Source organism: Anticarsia gemmatalis, chromosome 10 (assembly GCF_050436995.1).
Source record: "Anticarsia gemmatalis isolate Benzon Research Colony breed Stoneville strain chromosome 10, ilAntGemm2 primary, whole genome shotgun sequence".
NCBI lineage: Eukaryota > Metazoa > Arthropoda > Insecta > Lepidoptera > Erebidae > Anticarsia > Anticarsia gemmatalis.
Window position 1 is genome coordinate 7,924,192 of NC_134754.1, and position 20,395 is coordinate 7,944,586.

At 34.4% G+C, this 20,395-nt stretch overlaps 1 protein-coding gene across 1 annotated transcript in view; it reads right to left on the reverse strand.

Annotated features, from left to right (window-relative positions):
* Positions 1-20,395, reverse strand: part of LOC142976107 (alkaline phosphatase-like) — a 112,194-nt gene that overhangs the window by 7,215 nt on the left and 84,584 nt on the right. The window contains exons 6-8 of the mRNA XM_076119340.1: positions 17,140-17,314; positions 9,971-10,149; positions 7,379-7,586 (exon numbers count right to left, since the gene is read on the reverse strand). Of these exons, the coding sequence (XP_075975455.1) occupies positions 7,379-7,586; positions 9,971-10,149; positions 17,140-17,314 (562 nt within the window). The remainder of the gene's footprint in view (positions 1-7,378; positions 7,587-9,970; positions 10,150-17,139; positions 17,315-20,395) is intronic.

Below are 20,395 nucleotides of genomic sequence, written 5' to 3' on the forward strand. Positions count from 1 at the left end.
AGTTACTGCAATATATTGCTACTCGTAGGTTTTGAAAACGAATGTAATATAGCTAAATTCACTTATGTATTAGGAGACAATAGCCAGACCATTGGAAAAATTTATCAGTTTTGCATCGGTTATACGGTGTGATTAATTGTACCATACATTTACAAAAAGTCACTATAAAGTGAAATCAACGTTATTGTAAAGGTGACATCATCTTGTAATGAAGAATCTATATAAAACCTTGTATTACTTCAATAAATGTTCAGTATTTAGACAGCATTACATTGTTTCATTTCATCGGCCAGGGCCATCCTTATATGGCGACCCTGCCAGTGCGCAGTGACGTTGAGTGTGCGGCGATCGGGTTTAAATTACATTCATTGTAAAAGGACATCAGAATGTGTTGCGATATTAAGTTAATTGACTCTTACTTGGGTTGGCTATCACACAAGCCTCTTGGAAAAATACGAAATAATAGACTACAATATGGGAACTACTAAGTCAAAGGAGGAAATTATTGTAGCCCAGAATGCAGCAGGTTCCAACAGCGCATCAGTGGACCAAGTAACTTTTCACCTAAACTCCATCGGGATAATATTATCGATTTTGTTGCTGGTAATCACATTGGTATTTTTGTATGGGATATATCGGGTGTACCGTCGATGCCACAAGAAGTGGATACATAATGAAATAAATCGGCGTGACCTTCAGCTTTCGAGTTGGCGCCGCCGTACTGTGCGCCGTGAAGAGAACACAACTGAAAAAGTTTAAGGCGAAGACCAGCGCAAAGTCGGGTACTCCTACGATATGCCAGTGAAGTGAGTTAAAGAAAGTAAATAATATGCAGTGCAGTGCGTATAGATAAATGTTTATCGCGTTGTGTAACTCGTCCGGGAAATAGATAATATAAGACACTAAGTTTAACCTTGGAACAGACAATACTAGTAAGTGTCCATAAAAATAGTTGTTATTTGAAAGTGTATACGTAAAAATGTCTGGCGTACTGTTATGTCAATTAACTGGTAAGTTATAATAAATACAAATTGTTAGGTTGTTTATAAAACAAAGGATTTATGGCTCAGGAATTGAGGGATTTATATAGTAAATTGGTAGAAATAAGAAGATATTTAATAAAAATCGGTCCTACTAGACGTAAAGGCAATATTATTATAACGAAATTAGAGGAAACAGATAAGTTAATAAGTTTTTATAACGAATATTTAGGAGAAATAGGATATCTTAAAGGGAGTGTCAAAACAGAAGACTTTATATTAATTGAACAGGTTTGTTCAGACATAGATAAACTTTACGAAGAAATATTAAATTTGTGTTGCGAAGATAGTTCACAGAGGCAAACGGTAACTAGTAAAGGTATCGCAGAGACACTAACAATGGCGAAATTCGATTTAAAGACGGCTTTAAACTTGTTACCTATTTCAAAAGATGATGAGACCAGTATATTGCAATTAATTGACGGAATAGATTATTATAAGTCAGAATTGGACCATGAATCCCAGGGTAAATTAATAACATTTGTATTGAAGAATAGGCTTTCTCGTGCTGCGAAGCTTAAATTATCAACTAATTACAGTAATGTAGACGCTTTAATCAAGGACATGAGAGCATTCTTGTTACCGAAAAAGTCTGCAGTAGCGATACAGCGTAGGTTACTAAACGTTCGCCAAAATGATTTATCGATTGATGAGTATGGCAAACAAATATCAGAAATGTTTGTAGATCTGACGATTTCACAGTCTAATGGCGATGATTCTAACTTTAAGGCTATGTACTCTTTAAATGAAAAACAAGCTATTAAGACTTTCGCTGATGGTCTGCGAAACCGCAGATTATCAACCATAATTGCAGCAAGAAATCATTCTTCCTTACAGGACGCAATTCAATCAGCGATTGACGAAGAGGTGTCACAACCCTCAACTTCGGGGGATGTTATGGCATTGAGTAACTACGATAATAATGCTGGTTTTCGAAATTTTAGAGGTCGAGGTCGAAAATTTGTGTACCAACGAGGTTACGCCCACGACGCAACCCAAACCCGTCAGCTAGACCCACAGGCTACCACTCAGGAGTATGGTGCTCTGCGGGGCCGGCGGGGGCAGCAGAATTGGAGAGGAGCCAGGTCGTTTTACCGAAGCAGAGGTAAGTCAAACTTTGAACAATACAGGAACCAGGGTATACGTAACATACATGCTTTGCCAGAACAGGAGGACCAACCAGAGTCAGAATTAGAAAATAAAAATCAGTTTTTTCGTGACTGAAAAGTTAATTCTATCATGCAGTAACGAATGTTATATTAATATAAACACGCGTAGTAATTACTCATACACTCTTTTAGTTGACACGGGTGCTTCCATATCGGGCATAAAGTATAAACATATCATTGAACAAAATATTCCAATACATAAAGGGAGCATTGTCGTAAATGGAGTTGGGGGCAAAGTTCAGGCTATTGGATACGTTAATCTAGATTTAATGATTGGCAATCAAATTACAACACATAAATTTTTTGTTTTTAATTGTTTGCCATGTAAAGCAAGTGGCATACTCGGACATGACTTCTTAAATAAATACAAGGCGATTTTGAACTTCCAGAGTAATGACTTGACACTTTGGAATAATAATTGTAAAATATCATTCCCGCTACTTAGAGACAACAATGTACTAAATATACCCGCGAGATCGGAGTCAATACATTTTTTAAACACGAAAATGACAGGCGAGTGCGTAGTTATTGCAAGCGAATTGTGCGAAGGAGTCTTTATAGCTAGCTCATTGGCGACGCCCCGAGACGGTAAAATACCTGTTCGCATTCTTAACGTTACTGAAACTGATTTCACGCTAAAAGACGTAAGGCCCGTTGTTCACGAGGCCTCAAATTACCAAGTGTGCTCGTTCACAAACACAAAATTAAATGCGGAACGAGTCAAGAAATTATTTTCGTTGCTCAATTTAAAGCACATGAATAGTGAAGAGCAAGTCTCTATCGAGAATATATGCGCAAAATATGCGGATATATTTTACGTTCCCGGTGACACATTGACAACGACGAACATTTACCAGCATACTATTACTGTAAAACCAAACGTAACACCAGTCTACACTAAACCTTATAGGCTACCGCACTCTCATAAGACTGAAGTTAATAAACAAATTGATAGCATGCTGCAGCAGGGAATAATTGAAAGATGCAATAGCGAATGGTCTAGCCCTGTTCTTCTGGTTCCAAAGAAAGTAGATTCAAGTGGCGAAAAAAAGTGGCGATTAGTCATCGATTACCGTAAATTAAATAACGTCGTTCAAGATGACAAATTCCCCTTACCAAATATTACTGAGATCTTAGACTCATTATCCGGATGCATGTATTTTAGTCATCTAGACTTGCATCAAGGTTATTATAACGTAGAACTAAGTAAAGACAGTCGACAGTACACCGCATTCGCATCCGGACAATACCAAATGACTCGAATGCCAATGGGACTTAAAACCAGTCCAAGTTCCTTCTCCCGAATGATGAACATGGCAATGTCGGGTCTAACGTACGAAAAATGCTTAGTATACCAAGATGACCTCGTTTGTTTCAGCCAAAACCTGGGGACGCATATTAGTAATTTACAGGAAATTTTTGAAAGATTACGGAAAGTCAATCTTAAATTAAACCCACTTAAATGCAACTTCCTAAAAAAAGAATTATTGTATCTAGGTCATGTAGTGTCCTCAGCGGGTGTAATACCAGATCCGGAAAAAATTAAAGTCGTTGAAAACTATCCAGTACCTTCAAAAGTAGAAGATGTAAAAAGATTCGTCGCATTCGTAAATTATTACCGAAAATTTATTCCAAATTTTGCAGAAAAGGCTTACCCACTAAACATGTTATGTCGAAAAAATATGCCGTTTATTTGGGATAAAAGTTGTCATAGGTCGTTTGAAACATTAAAACAAAGTATTATTACACATCCAGTTTTACAATACCCAGATTTTTCAGACAAAAATACGTTTATTTTACAAACTGATGCATCTGGATATGCAATCGGTGCAGTATTAAGTAATGCAGATGGGAGACCGGTAGCGTATGCTAGCCGTTCATTGAATAAAGCCGAAAAAATGTATCCCACCATTGAAAAAGAATTATTAGCTATAGTTTGGTCCGTAAAATACTTTAGGCCATATTTATACGACCGGAAATTTAAGATAAAAACTGACCATAAGCCGTTATTATATTTGTTTAACATGAAAGACCCAGCTAGCAGACTATTGAAATTTAGAATAATACTCGAAGAATATGATTACGTTGTAGAATATGTAAAAGGAAAGGAAAACGCGGCAGCAGACGCTTTATCTCGGTTAACTATTTCATCTAATGACCTTAAAGAGATGACTGAATTTATATCCGTGATGACACGTGCACAAAAACGCGCGAGACCTGACACCGCATCAACATTTGATGCAAATATTGCAGAAAATAATGAATTTACCGACTTAAAAGTCATAGAAACACACATAGCACCCAGAAGTGCCGTAGAATTAAGATTTAACAATAAGACTAACTTAGAAAAATTAAGAAGACAGGGTTTAATTACCTATGAAAGTACCAATTTTTGTTATAATTCGTCAGAGTCAACAATTGAAATTAAACCCGCAGTTCTACCACAAGTGGCGCGAAGCGCATTTGTGAGAGAACTGGGTGATTTTTGTAACAAGTTAAACATAACTGAGATATTTTTCCTAAAGAATAATGAAAATAAAATATTCTTAGAAGAATTAGTGAAAGAGATTAAAAATATTGACTATTGGAAAGGGATCAAATTATTAGTTTTAAAACAAGTAGAAAGGGTAGAAAATAAAGATGAAAGAAAGGTAATACTAAATGACTTTCACTTGTTGCCTACAAGCGGACACGCGGGTATGAGGCGAATGCTGAACAGTATTAAAAGGTATTATTTTTGGCCGGGGTTAGAAACAGATATTAGAAATTTCGTAAAAAAGTGTCCGAAATGTCAAAAACAAAAATATACAACGCAAATAAAAGAACCTATGGTAATAACTTCCACTGCTCAATCAGCATTCGAAAAAATATTTTTGGACTTAGTAGGACCGTTAGATCGGGATAATCATAATTATACATATATCTTAACACTTCAATGTGAATTGTCAAAGTATGTTTGTGCGTATCCCCTTGTTTCTAAAACAGCAGCAGAAGTAGCGCAAGCTCTGGTAAACAATTTTATTCTTCAACACGGCGTACCTAAGGAAATAGCTACGGACAGGGGCACAGAATTTATGGCAGACACACTGAAACAGGTATGTACATTACTAAACGTAAATAAAATGAACTCAACAGCATACCATCATCAAACTATAGGGGCGTTAGAAAATTCCCATAAAAATTTGTCAGCTTATTTAAGGATACAAACGGAAGGAAGACCAGAAACATGGAGCGAATGGCTACCTTACTGGTCCTTCGCTTATAATACGACGGTACATTCGTCTACTAAATACACTCCGTTTGAACTAGTTTATGGTAAAAAATGTAACTTGCCTAGTAATTTAACAAAACATGTTGAACCTTTATACAACCATGAGAGTTATCCTTTGGAACTAAAATACCGTTTGCAAGTCTCACAAACAGAGGCACGAAAGAACTTAATCGATAATAAACTAACAAGGAAAAGTAGGTACGATTCTTACTTAAATCCCGTGCGATATAAATGTGGTAGTCAAGTTTTAATAAAGAACGAAACAGGTAACAAGCTTACAAGCCTATACTCAGGACCTTACAAGGTAATCCGAGATGTGTCTCCCAACGTTGAAATAGACATAAGAGGAAAAATAGATTTGGTGCACAAAAATCGAACTAAACCATTTCATACATGACCTGAGAATAAAAAAAAAGGTTATATAATTATATTTACGGTTCAGTGATTAACAATAATGGCAGTCAACTGCGAATATGTCTGTTCGAATCCGCAAAAGGTTGCCGGTTACGTCATTCATTGTAAACACACGACATATGAGCTACGACTTAAGACTAGGTACTTAATAATTAGATGTGTAGAAATGCAACTGAGCCATAACATAATAGATGAACACATATGCATAAAATATATAACGCGAGTAACATAACGCCACTTGTTGACTAGGAGATTGACATAATTGTTATAATATGTAATCGTAGGAGTACGTGATGTATTTAGAACATAAGATATTTACTACGATACATTGTAACATGTTACATTATTATAATTTTATAAGATTAACATATATATCCTTGTATCTTTAGACTATAGTATATAACGTAAATAAAATAAAATTGTACTTTTATTTTATTTTCTATAATGATGGGCATGTAAAGGTGACATCATCTTGTAATGAAGAATCTATATAAAACCTTGTATTACTTCAATAAATGTTCAGTATTTAGACAGCATTACATTGTTTCATTTCATCGGCCAGGGCCATCCTTATATTATCTATAAAAATCCATATCAGTCAATAAACAGCCAATTGTTTCAAACATGTAAATAAATAATTCGAAAACAATCAAATACGATACGCAATTAAAATAAGTAAAAATAAAATCATTGTTACTACTCGCAAAAGGAATAAAAGAACTATATTCCAACATTTTATTAAGTTTTGAACTGTTAACGAACCAGCGAAAAAATTTCAGCTTGACTACAGTTTATTCTCTACAACTTCTCTCGTGAACTGAATGCCTGTATTATACAATTACAAAGGAAAATTGATAAAATTCACGCCATTGCTCGTTGTGTTGGACATTCTTTTCATAACACGATTGGAAAGAACGAGTTGAAAAAGTACGAAATAAATAATATAGGTAAGTTATGAGTTTGTAGGCATTTTTATGTTATTTACTACGTTTTGTAAATAGTTTTAAACAACAAATGATAAATTAAAGCCGTTCGCCGAACTTGATGTCGGTTACTTAATACGAAAACCTGCCGTATTTTTTCTAAGGTTTTCGTCACTTCTATTAGTAATTTTAAGTTCTTTACACATTCTCTGATAGAAACTCTTTTATGATTTTGAAAAATAAAATTTATAAACAACGCTTAGTACATTACCTATCTTTTGAAAACATCAAGTCAATTCGTTGATTAACTTAGAAATTATTGAATTATCGAGTGGCACGATGCCCTAAAACTATCACGACCACTGAATACCTATCGAGAAATGATGTATGAATATATGATCAACGCCTCCAGCGGGCACTGTAGGAACAAATTTTACAGTATATTTTAAACGTCACACTCTTGATACTTAATAATATCGACTGTAGAGAGTCACGCTAAGCATTAATCAAAAGAATACTTGTCCTAGTTAATAAAACTTAAATTATTCAAAACAGACTTACCTAACAAATAATCCACTGTCCTAGGATCTAACTTAGCAAGTTGTTCTCTTGTATGTATGTATTGCGCTCGTAACCGCCGTCTCTTCTTTTCCCTAGCCCAGTCTTCTGCCAGGTTCCTTCCATCTAATCTTCTACCTTCACGGTTCGGATGCTCTGGATCTGGTGTCACTGTCGGTAAGAAGTGTCTTCTTCCACCACCCATTATAACCTGGGAGAAAAAGGAAGGTTAGTTATTGCAAGTGGAATTTAAGGAATGTGTGTATAATAATAATGATCACGCTTTCACGAAAACACTACGATAAAATTGTAAGGTGAAATCGATTTTATATTGCCTTAATGTCAAATACTCGATGAACGATAGCGATTTGCTTGCGACACATTCGTTGAGTGGTTAAATATAATAATTGAAATAACCTTTAACTAAATTTCATAAAAATACAACTAAACTATGCATTTATGCTTTCGTTTGCGTTTGTGCTTAACATTTAATTTTAGAAAATCTAGGTTGAACCACCTCAGCTGCAAAGTGCTACATTAGCAAGTACTAATATTCACCGGCGGTTTTATTCTGACTACGTTATGATAAAAGCGTTATTCCATCCATCACTGAATAGCTGTTCAGTGCTCGATTTTTTACACTCTAAGGATAATATTTTTCGTGTACGGGTTTTTTCACATTGAAGTTTTTATTTTTTAAATACGCACAGACCGAGCGTCGAGCTTTGAGGCCAGTAACCTTTTCCCGTCGTTCGATATAAGGCATGATATTTATTTAAGAGATAGACCATTGCTATTTTGTGAACTTCATTTACTTAATATTAGTTTTTTACACAACAAAAATGGTTTCACTGTAAGTATTTTAACGATTTTCAATTTCTATATGCCGTTGAAAGCAAAATTGTATTGAGAACATAGCCGGCACGTTTACACAGAAAATGACTACTGCAAACACCGCACAAACGAAAGAGATCCTACTAAATTGTGTGGTTTATATTTCTGTTGTAAGCACTGCAGATTGTTGCGAAGAACGCAAAAGCGGTCACGTTCTATAACTCAGAAATATACTTATATAAAACTTGATTAAATTCTGAACGACACTAATATTGTTAGGAATTTCATTTACATTTTTTAAACATAAGTAGGGAGCACTTCGTTTGTTTTAATTCTTTGTTCTTCTCGCTTTAACAGCGGTGATACTATTTTTGACAATGTGTGGGTCATTGACCGGCCACGCAGAGCTAACAACATTAAGCAACAATTAATTCGATATTTCAATTATGCATAACATGGTAAATAAAAATTCTAGCGAAATTATTTGCACAAATTTGAAATGATGTTACATTCATTAGTAGACCAACTATGATCAGAGAGGAAAATATTTAGTGATTTTCAGTTGCATTCCCATACTAAGTCCATGTTTATCCGCACAGTCATCGTACACAACAAATTGAGCAAAACCAAAGCTAGAAACTGCGATTGCGAACACGAATTCGTAGTATTCACGCGGGAATATCCGAATGTAATTACACTCCATCAACAGAAGATTAGCACCAACAGAGTATTCACGCGAAGTCATTAAAATGCGCAACCCGCTACATCATAACAGCCCTGATACCTCTAACACCAAGTTAAGCACTCGTATCTAATTAACTTTACTTACTAATTTACAAAAGAGCTTTTGTACTACTCAAGAATTCATTTTAATTTATCCCTCGACTGCCATTAATAAAAATAAAAAGAATTTCTTGTAGCTTTTTTAAAATTTCACAATCTCTCCTTCCTTTTCGTTCTGGTGAGCATTACAAGTTTCTAGCCTTGAGCCTTAATTTAACAAAACATTGCGTTGTATTTTATTTCGAAAACATTTCTGGGAGTGCGAGCTACAAGAAAATGTATTAGCATGGAATTTTTGTGAATAATAAAGTGATGTAATGCATAATTCTTTAAAAGAAAACAAGTATTTTACTTGGAAACGGAACATCACAATAAGGAAGAAGTCGGACAATAGCAATTAAAACTTGGCCAATTAGGGACTTTAATAAAGCTGAATATTATGTTAAAACAAAAAATAGTACAACATACTTACTGGAAACAAGCTAAAATACTTTGTAAAACTTTAAAAGGTCACGTACTAAATATTTCTAATAACGGTTGGGAAAAGTATGGTAAGTGTAGGCGTTGGTGGCCAACGATGTTCGATATAATACAAAAAAGAATAGACAGCTCATAGATAAGGCAGTACAAAACTAATACTAACTTTCTAAAGCTCCGTGAGTTTGTATAACTTTCGTCTATTTTCAGACAGAAAATTCTCTCATAAAACTTCGTAACGAATAATTGCCAGTTTCGCCGCTTACCTAAACTATCATGTAATAGATTAATGACTGTGAATGTAAATATGAGAACAACAGTCATCTGATAAGCTATTTAATATCGTTTACAATTTCATGATAGTTATCATCAGCTCTCCAGATTATAGTGATTTCATCCATTTTCGTATCTACAATCGACCTGTAAACGACGCTATCGTATCGTATTATCGATACGGAAATGGTGAAGTTACTAGTCAACAAAATACATTTGGTCACTTACACTCATACTTCTCCCCGGTTCATTTTCCACTAGCTGCATGGCAATATCCTTGCAGTCTTTTCTCACAGTAGGCGGGACTCTGCTGTCGTCTTCCCAGTATCGTGACGGCGCATGCGCATACAACGCGGCGGGCGTCGCGTGTGTTATACGAGCTGTCGTCACAATGCCGCTTGATTTACCTGTACATAACAAATTATAGTTTAAGCATTAGGGTTAACTAAAATGTACATAATATTTGCAAAAAGTGGTTTTAACTGGAAAGTAATAACAAGATACTTAGCGCGGTTCTCTACCGCTATAGACGACCAACTGGCTATCGAGAAATGTATGAAATCCTGATCAGCGCCTCTACCAGGCGACGTAAGAACTATTTCCGCAGTACATTTTAAATGTCAAATTCTCGATATTCTATACAAATGATTTCATTACTGTATGTTTGTGAAATTAATGACGACGTAATAGAATTTATGAGAGCAGTCTCTATCATAACGGGAAAGCAAAGACTTGTGCCTCTGAGTTTAAAACTAATTACAAAAACTACAGAACCTCAACTCTAAGCGTATGACAAAATTTTATCCCTCGTCACTTTACAACAAGCACTTTTACAACTCATTTCGCTCAAAACTTGATAGAATACTTAATTTACACACCCGCAAAACACTCACTTACCTAAAAAATATGTAAAAAACCCTTTGTAGAATGGTTTGAATATTTCAGAACCTTGTGAAACCTTGAACAATGAAGCCTTGAAAGCCTATTTTGTTTATGCTAAACTGTTTATGTTATATAAATTCTTAACTTTGCTTTCAGTCGTTGGTAGGTTTACGGTTATGATCCGTGGAGTTCGCGGGAATGTTGAATTTGACGACAAAGTGGAAATTGTATGAGCCGTGAAGTAAGACTATGGGTTGAATTAAGAATGAAATGTCGGTTATTTCAAGGCTCGACTGAAAAATTGACGCACATATGTAAAACGCAGTTCTTATGAAGCTGCTTGTGTGTAATATTCTAATAGTAGTAGTAGTCTACATTCGGATTGATAAGAGATACAAGTAACAATTTTGTATTTTTGCAAGTTGTCTCTGAAACAGCCGACTTCGACCGACGGAGGTTTATTGGTAAAAAAAATATTGTAAAACTTATTAATAGCATTATTATAATAACTAGCTGACCCGTGCGGCTCCGCTCGCGTGAATTTCGTACTGTTGCTTATTCGTTTGAGCACGCGAATTGCGAAGCACTCGATACACCTACACATAAAAATGTTAACAACTCTTTTGTCATCTAATGGTTATTTACGAAAGGGACCCGAAAGGCACACAATGTGACACAGGCTCAGGCAGGCCTGATTTCCTGTGGTTACCTTCTTTTCCGCTCTCGTCTGTATCCGTAGCAGTTTACAGTGTAAAATATAATACCTTATAATAGACTGACCATTGCGCCGGAGCTCTTCAGACGCGTAGTAATGTATACTTGCGATGATACGTCCGAAACCGCGTAACCCGTAATTATTTTTTATACTTATATCATCCGTTGTTTATTTTTTAAAACTTACCACATAGTCTGTTTCATAGCTATCCAATTTATTTCCTTAATGCAACCAATTAATTTGGTTATTAAATATTATGTGATTCGAACAACAACGCCATCTGTCAGTTGCGGCGAACAACGACAACAAACGAAATTACTCGGTTTGCCATCTAGGATATCCCGATCGCACCGGACCCACGTAAACCAACATTTTTGTGTAATATATCATACATAATTTATGTTTAAAAATCTTATAAATGTATAGCATGTTTCAAAGGTATTTTTTTACAATAAAGCCATCAAAATAAATTAATTAGAAAAAACATGCTTTGTTGCGGTTTATAACGCCATCTATTGGTTGGTGCGAACAACAGGTATCGATACGGCAGGCGCCGCGTTAACTTTATGTGAATGTTGTACAACGCCATCTATGGTCTCTATAGGGAAACGCAGGTTCCAACGATTTCTACGTATTTTTTTCAATTTTCTAAAAATCTTTAAAATTTTATGCTATAAAAAGTATCTTAGAAATTGCTCCACTACTTATTCTATGCATATACCAAATTTCAGTGCATTCTATCCGGTAGTTTTTACGTGATAGCGACACATACAGACGGAGGACAGACAGACAGACAGACAGAAAAGAAAATTATAAATTGCAGATTCGGTATCAGTATCCGTTACTAAACATCCCCCATTGGTTTTTTTTTAAATATATTCAATGTACAGAATTGACCTCTCTACAGATTTATTATAAGTATATGCTATAAAAAGTATCTTAGAAATTGCTCCACTACTTATTCTATGCATATACCAAATTTCAGTGCATTCTATCCGGTAGTTTTTACGTGATAGCGACACATACAGACGGAGGACAGACAGACAGACAGACAGAAAAGAAAATTATAAATTGCAGATTCGGTATCAGTATCCGTTACTAAACATCCCCCATTGGTTTTTTTTTTAATATATTCAATGTACAGAATTGACCTCTCTACAGATTTATTATAAGTATAGATTAAAGTTTATTTTATCACTTAATTGTCAACATCGCAATGAAAATTAATTTTAATTTTACAAAGTAAGCCGAGTATTTTATCGAATGAATTCAGTAAACTTACAATGAAAACAATATGCCATCAAAAACATTCTGTAAAAACCTCAAGTCTCGCCGTAAAAAGTTGTGAGATATGTATAATACCAAGTCGATTAATCTATTTAGTCTCTACTTAAAGGACCTTCTGTCTTAAGTTATTACGTATGTTATTATCATGCCAATTTTTAAAAAAATACCTCTAAAACAAATAGACCGACCTGGCCATCGCATGATTTGATTATTAGTATGTATCACACTAGACAGCACGACGAGAAGTTAATGCTCCTGAAATGTTAATGGCGAATTTGTGTTTTCTTGCGATGACCAAGTCGATCTATTTGTTTTAAAGGTATTTTTTTTAAATTGGCATGATAATAACATACGTAATAACTTAAGACAGAAGGTCCTTTAAGTAGAGACTAAATAGATTAATCGACTTGGTATTATACATATCTCACAACTTTTTACGGCGAGACTTGAGGTTTTTACAGAATGTTTTTGATGGCATCTCACTTCTTTTTGTAGAGCGAACATAAGTCCAATTTGTATGGAAAGACGTTATATTTTTTCATAATTCAACATATTTTCCTATGGGAATGTTGTTCAGTTTCATGAGCTAAACACCCTTACCCACCCTATTCCCCCTCCCGTTATGCCTCATATAGTATGTACCTATTTACACCTATTTATTTTATTTTCTACAGTAATAATAATTCATTAACTGCAAATGTAACCTTGTAATCTTATACATTTATATGGGATTACAAAGTTATTGTTGCAGTTGGTGTATTTAGAAAACTGGACCGAAATTAGAAAATATTGGATTTTTCCCATGATTAAGACACTAAACCCTATCTGTATTCTAAATTTTAAGCTTCTAAGTCTGCTAGAAGTACCTTAGACTTTTGATGATCGGTGAGTCAGTGAGTCAGTGAATCAGTGAATCAGTGAGTGACAAAATTCAAAATTTTAACAAGTTGTCATTCTTAAACTACTGGTTCAAATTGACTGAAATTTTAAACATACTGTATTTATACAATGACTGATTAGTTGCTGAAAATCCAGGCTTCTTGTTTTATCCACAACGAAATTATAGGGGTGTCAAAAATAGCCCGAATTGCTTCGAGAAAAGGATGTTACGGCCGTGCCGCTTTTTTTTTGCTCGACTTGCGGGGGCACTTCCGTGCCCCCAGATAAAATTAACAATACAAATTTCCTAGTATTCGATACATTTAATAACAATAACCAACAAAATTCATTGCCTCGTAATAAAACTTTAATTATTTCGTCGAACACTGAGAATGAATCTCACATTACACTGTACATTGCGACTGCGAACTATCATTGTACCAGCACAATGCATTTCACCAGAGAATATTATAAATTATGATGGCTCCATATAACTCTGGATATGTCTGTCCCATTGAGTGCCAGTCATCGTGGCAAAATTGTACAATGGCCTTCCATATCTGTTGCAACCATATTTTGTACAGAATGGACAATTTACTGTCCTCGAAACATTTAATAGAATAGTGAATTTATTTATGACAGTATAATTATTTTGCGGTATTTTATAAAAGCTTCAAATCCCCAATCAATTTGATTGGAGATTTAGTAGATTAAAAAAGTTTTATGTTGTTGAATTTTTCAGTGAAAATTGCAGTGCTTTGCAAATGTTTTGGTCGATAAAGACACATACAGACTGTAAAACCACCTATATAGAAATATTTTGATGTAAATATTTAATAAACTATTTTTCTCACCTCCTAGATACTGTACGTAAATACAATACAAAATGTTGACCTCAAAACATCGGTTCTGTTTCTGTCTATTTTTATTTTCAACACACCTGAATGTTTACGCGAATCGAAAATAAAATACAAAGAATTGTACAAAATAACAATCACGAACAATTTGTTATTCTAAATAAAGTGTTTGAAGCGACATGAAACTTTATTCTTTATCACCCTCGGGGCAAGTTGGAATGTGCTATTTTTATCTTTTAGGTCATACATTGTAGAAAAAAGTATTTGTCATCGAACGAATCGATGTAGCCGCAAACAATATCGCAAACATGTTATATTACACACACATTTTGGATAAAATAAGTGATATTTTGCTCAAATATTCTGTATTCCCTTATGTAACGAGTATCATTGTTATTGGATAGTTTCCTTTCTATCTGAAATATGTACCGAATTCCTAAAGGAATAGATACAATCAAACTTTGTTTTTGTGACGTCACTCTCTTAAGTGATAGGCACAGGTTTGATGTGTCGGGGGAATAGAGGATTGAGACCAAATCTGTATTATTAAATTTTAGAGGTCGTCAGAATTTATTGTTTCTTCATATCACTTCTCGTTAGTAACTGTCATTTGAGATTTATGGGTGAATGCTTCAAGTGGCGCAGTGAGAAGAAAAACAAAACACTTGCCGACTCCACTCGGATGGGATAAGGATAAAACCATGACAATGATAAACACGTACTACTGAGATTAATATCTAAGAAAGGATGGTTTTGTGGGTCTTAGAAATATTCCGAATAAAATCAGAATTTCAAAATATAAACTTCTTTCAGTGCCTTGATTTTCTACCACTATCGACTACCGACAACCGGCTACCTATCGAAATTTTGACATTTAGAATGTACTGCCAAAATGTTTCCTACGACACCCGTCAGAGGCGCTGATCAGATTTTCATACAAAAGGAGAATGGGCAAAATAGTATGGAGCCTGGGCGATCCGCAGCCAAACTTGATTTTTTGTTTTTTTAATGTAGTTTAGTCCTATAATTACCGTGTAGAAGTTTTATTGCCGCGACGCACTTATATGACGCACAAAATACATTTTTGTTTTTGAGCACTTTTAATAGTATAAAACATATTTTTGACTTATATTCGGAGATTAAATAAAAAGTACTATTTATATTATTGCATACAAATGTAGACATTATTAATATTCGAACAATCATAACATGTAAATATATAAATATCGTAACAAGTAAACATCTTGCTCTTCTATAATATATTCACTGAGACGACTTATCTGTCTTGAATGCTCAGCTTAAAAACGAGGCGTTCATAGCCAGTTGCGCTCAGTGGTCGGTAAACGATCTGTTGGTTAAGCAACCGTTGGCGCAGTCATTCTATAGATGGGTGACCGCATTGTGGTATTTGAACTGAGCTTCCGAGGGCGCGTAAAAAGTCGGTCCCGGTTGTTGTCAACTAAGATAACATTCAGGCGGCTTGAACAACTTTGAAACTAGGTGAACCATATGATAGATAGATACGAGTTACGATTATTGTTCATTTTGATGGCATTGCAATCGTTATAAGAAGATGTAACGTTATTACACAACATTAAATGCATTACAGACACGAAATAATTGTATTTGTTCTATGAAATTCCATTATATTTACATGTCAATATATTGTTTCCTGAAAGGATTGCAGCGAAACGTTCTTAGTAAAAGTTGTTCCTAGTTATCATTACTTTAATTTGACACTACTTTCATTAATGGCCGCCGACCGCCCAGGAGTGCCCATTCTCCTTTCTCGATGACAGTTCGGTTGTCGGTAGTCGATAGTAATAGAGAATCGAGGCACAGAACTAGTGTATTTTAAAGATTTTATCGTCAAAATGTCAAGTAAAAGCAAAATTTGACGTTTGATCGTCAACAAAAGTAGTTAAGAAATTAGCAGAAAGCTAGAGAATTTAGTCTCCATCGTAGTAGAGAGATATAATTTAACTTCGTAAAGTTAAACTATATTTACATAATAATATATAATGTTTATTAGATAGATGGATATTAATAAATCAAGTCTGCTCACTTAGATACACGATATGATATCTGTATTCACTACGTGCCCTCTGCTTAGGGATGAGGATTATGAGCCTAGTTAGAAATTGACGGCGGCTAATTCAAGACATATGAAGGTTAATAATTGCACAATTATGATTTTGTTTGAAGACAATCAATATCTTTTAATCACTACATTCTACATTGAGAATTATGATAGGACTGCAAAGAGTTTGTTCAATGCATTGAAAATACAATTTCACAATGTCAATTTTTGAATGCTTACTTCTACGTTTCCCTTGTCCGGACGAATACTATAACATGTCAAAATTTGGCACTAACTGACTGAGTTCGACTAAAAAAAAGTACGTTCTACCTTTTAAATTAGGTAAGAAATCGCTTACACCGTAAATGAAAAATATCTATTTATCTTATTTAAATACCACAATACTAATAGTTGAAACTTTAATTGCTTCTTCTGAAAAAGTAAATTTTTAGAGTTAATACAGTATTCTTGCGGGCAAGCGGTTTGTGTTTCACGTGTAATTGTTCAAAATTGTCTTATCGGAACTTAGAAGACGAATGGAGTTCAAAAGCTCTGAATACGATAAATGTATAGAATCTGCTTGAACAGGGTAACTAAGAGACAAATTACAGCATTATTTCAAATTCACAAGGTTTTGTTAGCTGTCCGAAGCGTATCTTAGCTTATTATATTAGTAAATAGGTTATGATTTACTTACCGGCTTCATGTGCCCAATCCACCAACGACGTAACTTTAGAGTTGATGGTAGACGCGCAGTTGTTGAACCTGCCTCCAGCATCAAGTCCTAGTGTCTCGTACCGAGCCTTCACTCCACATAGCAAGGCTGTGGCGCAAGCTGACGACTCTCCGGTTTGAGCGTCTATGTTGTATGTCTGTTGGAAAGAAATGAGCTTAGGGAATAGGTCGTCGTTGAAATGTACAATGTGTGGGAGAAAATGAGTAGAATACGTAAATTGTGTATTTACATAAATACCGAGGTGATTTTCGCTAGTTGGTAACTTTAGTGCGTATGTCATAATTTAAAGAAGCGTGCATTATTTTGAGAACTAAGAAATTAATAAATTTTACGTTCATTTAATTTGGTTTTCGTACAAAAATTCAAGAAATCATGTGATTTTTATTTTTTTTATTTTGTTAACTTTAAATTATAATGCATACGAAGTGTTACCAATCATAACGTAGAGTATACGCAAAGAAATGTATACGCAAAAGTAATAACAAAGGAATAATCCGTTGCCTTTCATCTGTTTACTTAACAATCGCTGATTATATACATTATGCATGTAAATTTTATACGATACTCCTTCCGTATGAATTTGAACAGTTTCATTTTGGATCTTATTTAGTTGCTAAGTACACTCGGAAACCACATCATCCTACATAAGAGCAGAGGGGAATGGAATTACCACGAGCAAAGACTCAACTCGCTAAGGCGTTACGATTTGATTAGTAAAATTCTACTGTGGAAGTCGACATTTTATATAAAGCTTATATAATAATATAGAGAGAGCCAAAACACTCAAAATATAAAGCAATTTTTAACACACGAATGTAACTTTCGCGGTATGTGAGTGTTTAACAAAAGATACGGATAAAAGGAACCTTGCCTAGAATCTTCTAAGACGTAAAACTAACTAAACTAAAGCACTCAACAAGGTCCATTTTTTCGCAGAATTTGTTCCATTATGTTTAAGAATATAAAATCCTTCTATTTCTGAGAGTTTTCCTCAGATATTGTACAAGATAACCAGGATTATCCGGGAGTAGGGTACACGCTATGTAACATTAGGTTCACCTCCTGTCACGCTGAGGCATTGCTTCTACTTCAGGCTTCAACTAAATTACACATTACGTTTACGGCCTGGCTTATACAATAAACAGTACGTAGGACAATGTAGGTATAAACAAGGTGAATGAAAATTTCGGAACATAACCATGTGCTTTGTAAGTGTAGGAACTATAAAACACCCTCTAACGTTGTAAGTACATTCAGTGTTTGAACTCATTAAAATTTTAGCACATACTTGCTGTTTACTTTATCCTTGGTACATTGTCATATATTCCGTTCTGTGTATTAACGGTGTTGTTATGCATTACTTGTTTTAAGCCATACCATCGTGACTAAGTAAATTTTAATGTTTTTATCAACATTGGGTTTGTTGCAAACTTCACTAAGGCTTTATTAATATAAATAAGGAATTCCTAAAGTAAGAACATGGGCCCCTTATCTAATAATTTCATAGTAGCTAGCTTAGTGGTTTTAATAATAATATACTAAGAAACGTAAAAATAAACAAACAGAGAATATAATCGCAATCGTTTGACGATTCGAAAGTGAGCTAACGTTCTATTTAAGGAATATTTTGTTTAGAAAATTCTCTCAATCATAATCATTTTCAGATTCGCCCACGGAAACATCAAAAGACTTTATAAGTCTGCTTTAATTCACAGAATTACGAATAATATTATTGAGTTACTGGTTACAATTCCGTCAAAGAAGGGCAAAAGAAACGAAATGAAAAGAAACCCTAAACTTTTAATTGCTTGGTAACAGATACATTTGAAACGAATTATAGGACAAGATCAATTGAATTCCGGAACACGATAGCACTCATAAGGCTTTAATTGGAAAAGTATTAATGAAGGCTATGAAATTAAACTCTGTCAAGTAGAATATACTCAATTATTGGAATATTCAAGATTTACAATTTCTTCTTCATACTTTCATAACGAATATGTAACGATTGATTCTCGGAAAAATGCTTTGATCACTACTTTTATTTAATTTAAGAGTCAATATCCTGATATTTATGAGAATATTATTACATTTCTTGGAATTCACCTGATATTTGACTTTTTCGAAACTAAGTAAGAATCTCCAAGTAATATTTATCATTCATATAAATATGATCCCATCAAAAACATTCTGTAAAAACCTCAAGTCTCGCCGTAAAAAGTTGTGAGATCTGTATAATACCAAGTCGATTAATCTATTTAGTCTCTACTTAAAGGACCTTCTGTCTTAAGTTATTACGTATGTTATTATCATGCCAATTTAAAAAAAATACCTTTAAAACAAATAGACCGACCTGGCCATCGCATGATTTGATTATTAGTATGTATCACACTACACAGCACGACGAGAAGTTAATGCTCCTGAAATGTTAATGGCGAATTTGTGTTTTCTTGCGATGACCAAGTCGATCTATTTGTTTTAAAGGTTTTTTTTTTAAATTGGCATGATAATAACATACGTAATAACTTAAGACAGAAGGTCCTTTAAGTAGAGACTAAATAGATTAATCGACTTGGTATTATACAGATCTCACAACTTTTTACGGCGAGACTTGAGGTTTTTACAGAATGTTTTTGATGGGATCTCACTTCTTTTTGTAGAGCGAACATAAGTCCAATTTGTACGGAAAGACGTTTTTTTTTTCATAATTCAACATATTTTCCTATGGGAATGTTGTTCAGTTTCATGGGCTAAACACCCTTACCCACCCTATACCCCCTCCTGTTATGCCTCATATAGTAGGTACCTATTTATTTTATTTTCTACAGTAATAAAAATTCATTAACTGCAAATGTAACCTTGTAATCTTATACATTTATATGGGATTACAAAGTTATTGTTACAGTTGGTGTATTTAGAAAACTGGACCGAAATTAGAAAAAAATAAATTTTTCCCATGATTAAGACACTAAACCCTATTTGTATTCTAAATTTTAAGCTTCTTAGTCTGCTAGAAGTACCTTAGACTTTTGATGATCGGTGAGTCAGTGAGTCAGTGAATCAGTGAGTGACAAAATTCAAAATTTTAACAAGTTGTCATTCTTAAACTACTGGTTCAAATTGACTGAAATTCTAAATATACCGTGTTTATACAATGACTGATTAGTTGCTGAAAATCCAGGCTTCTTGTTTTATCCACAACGAAATTATAGGGGTG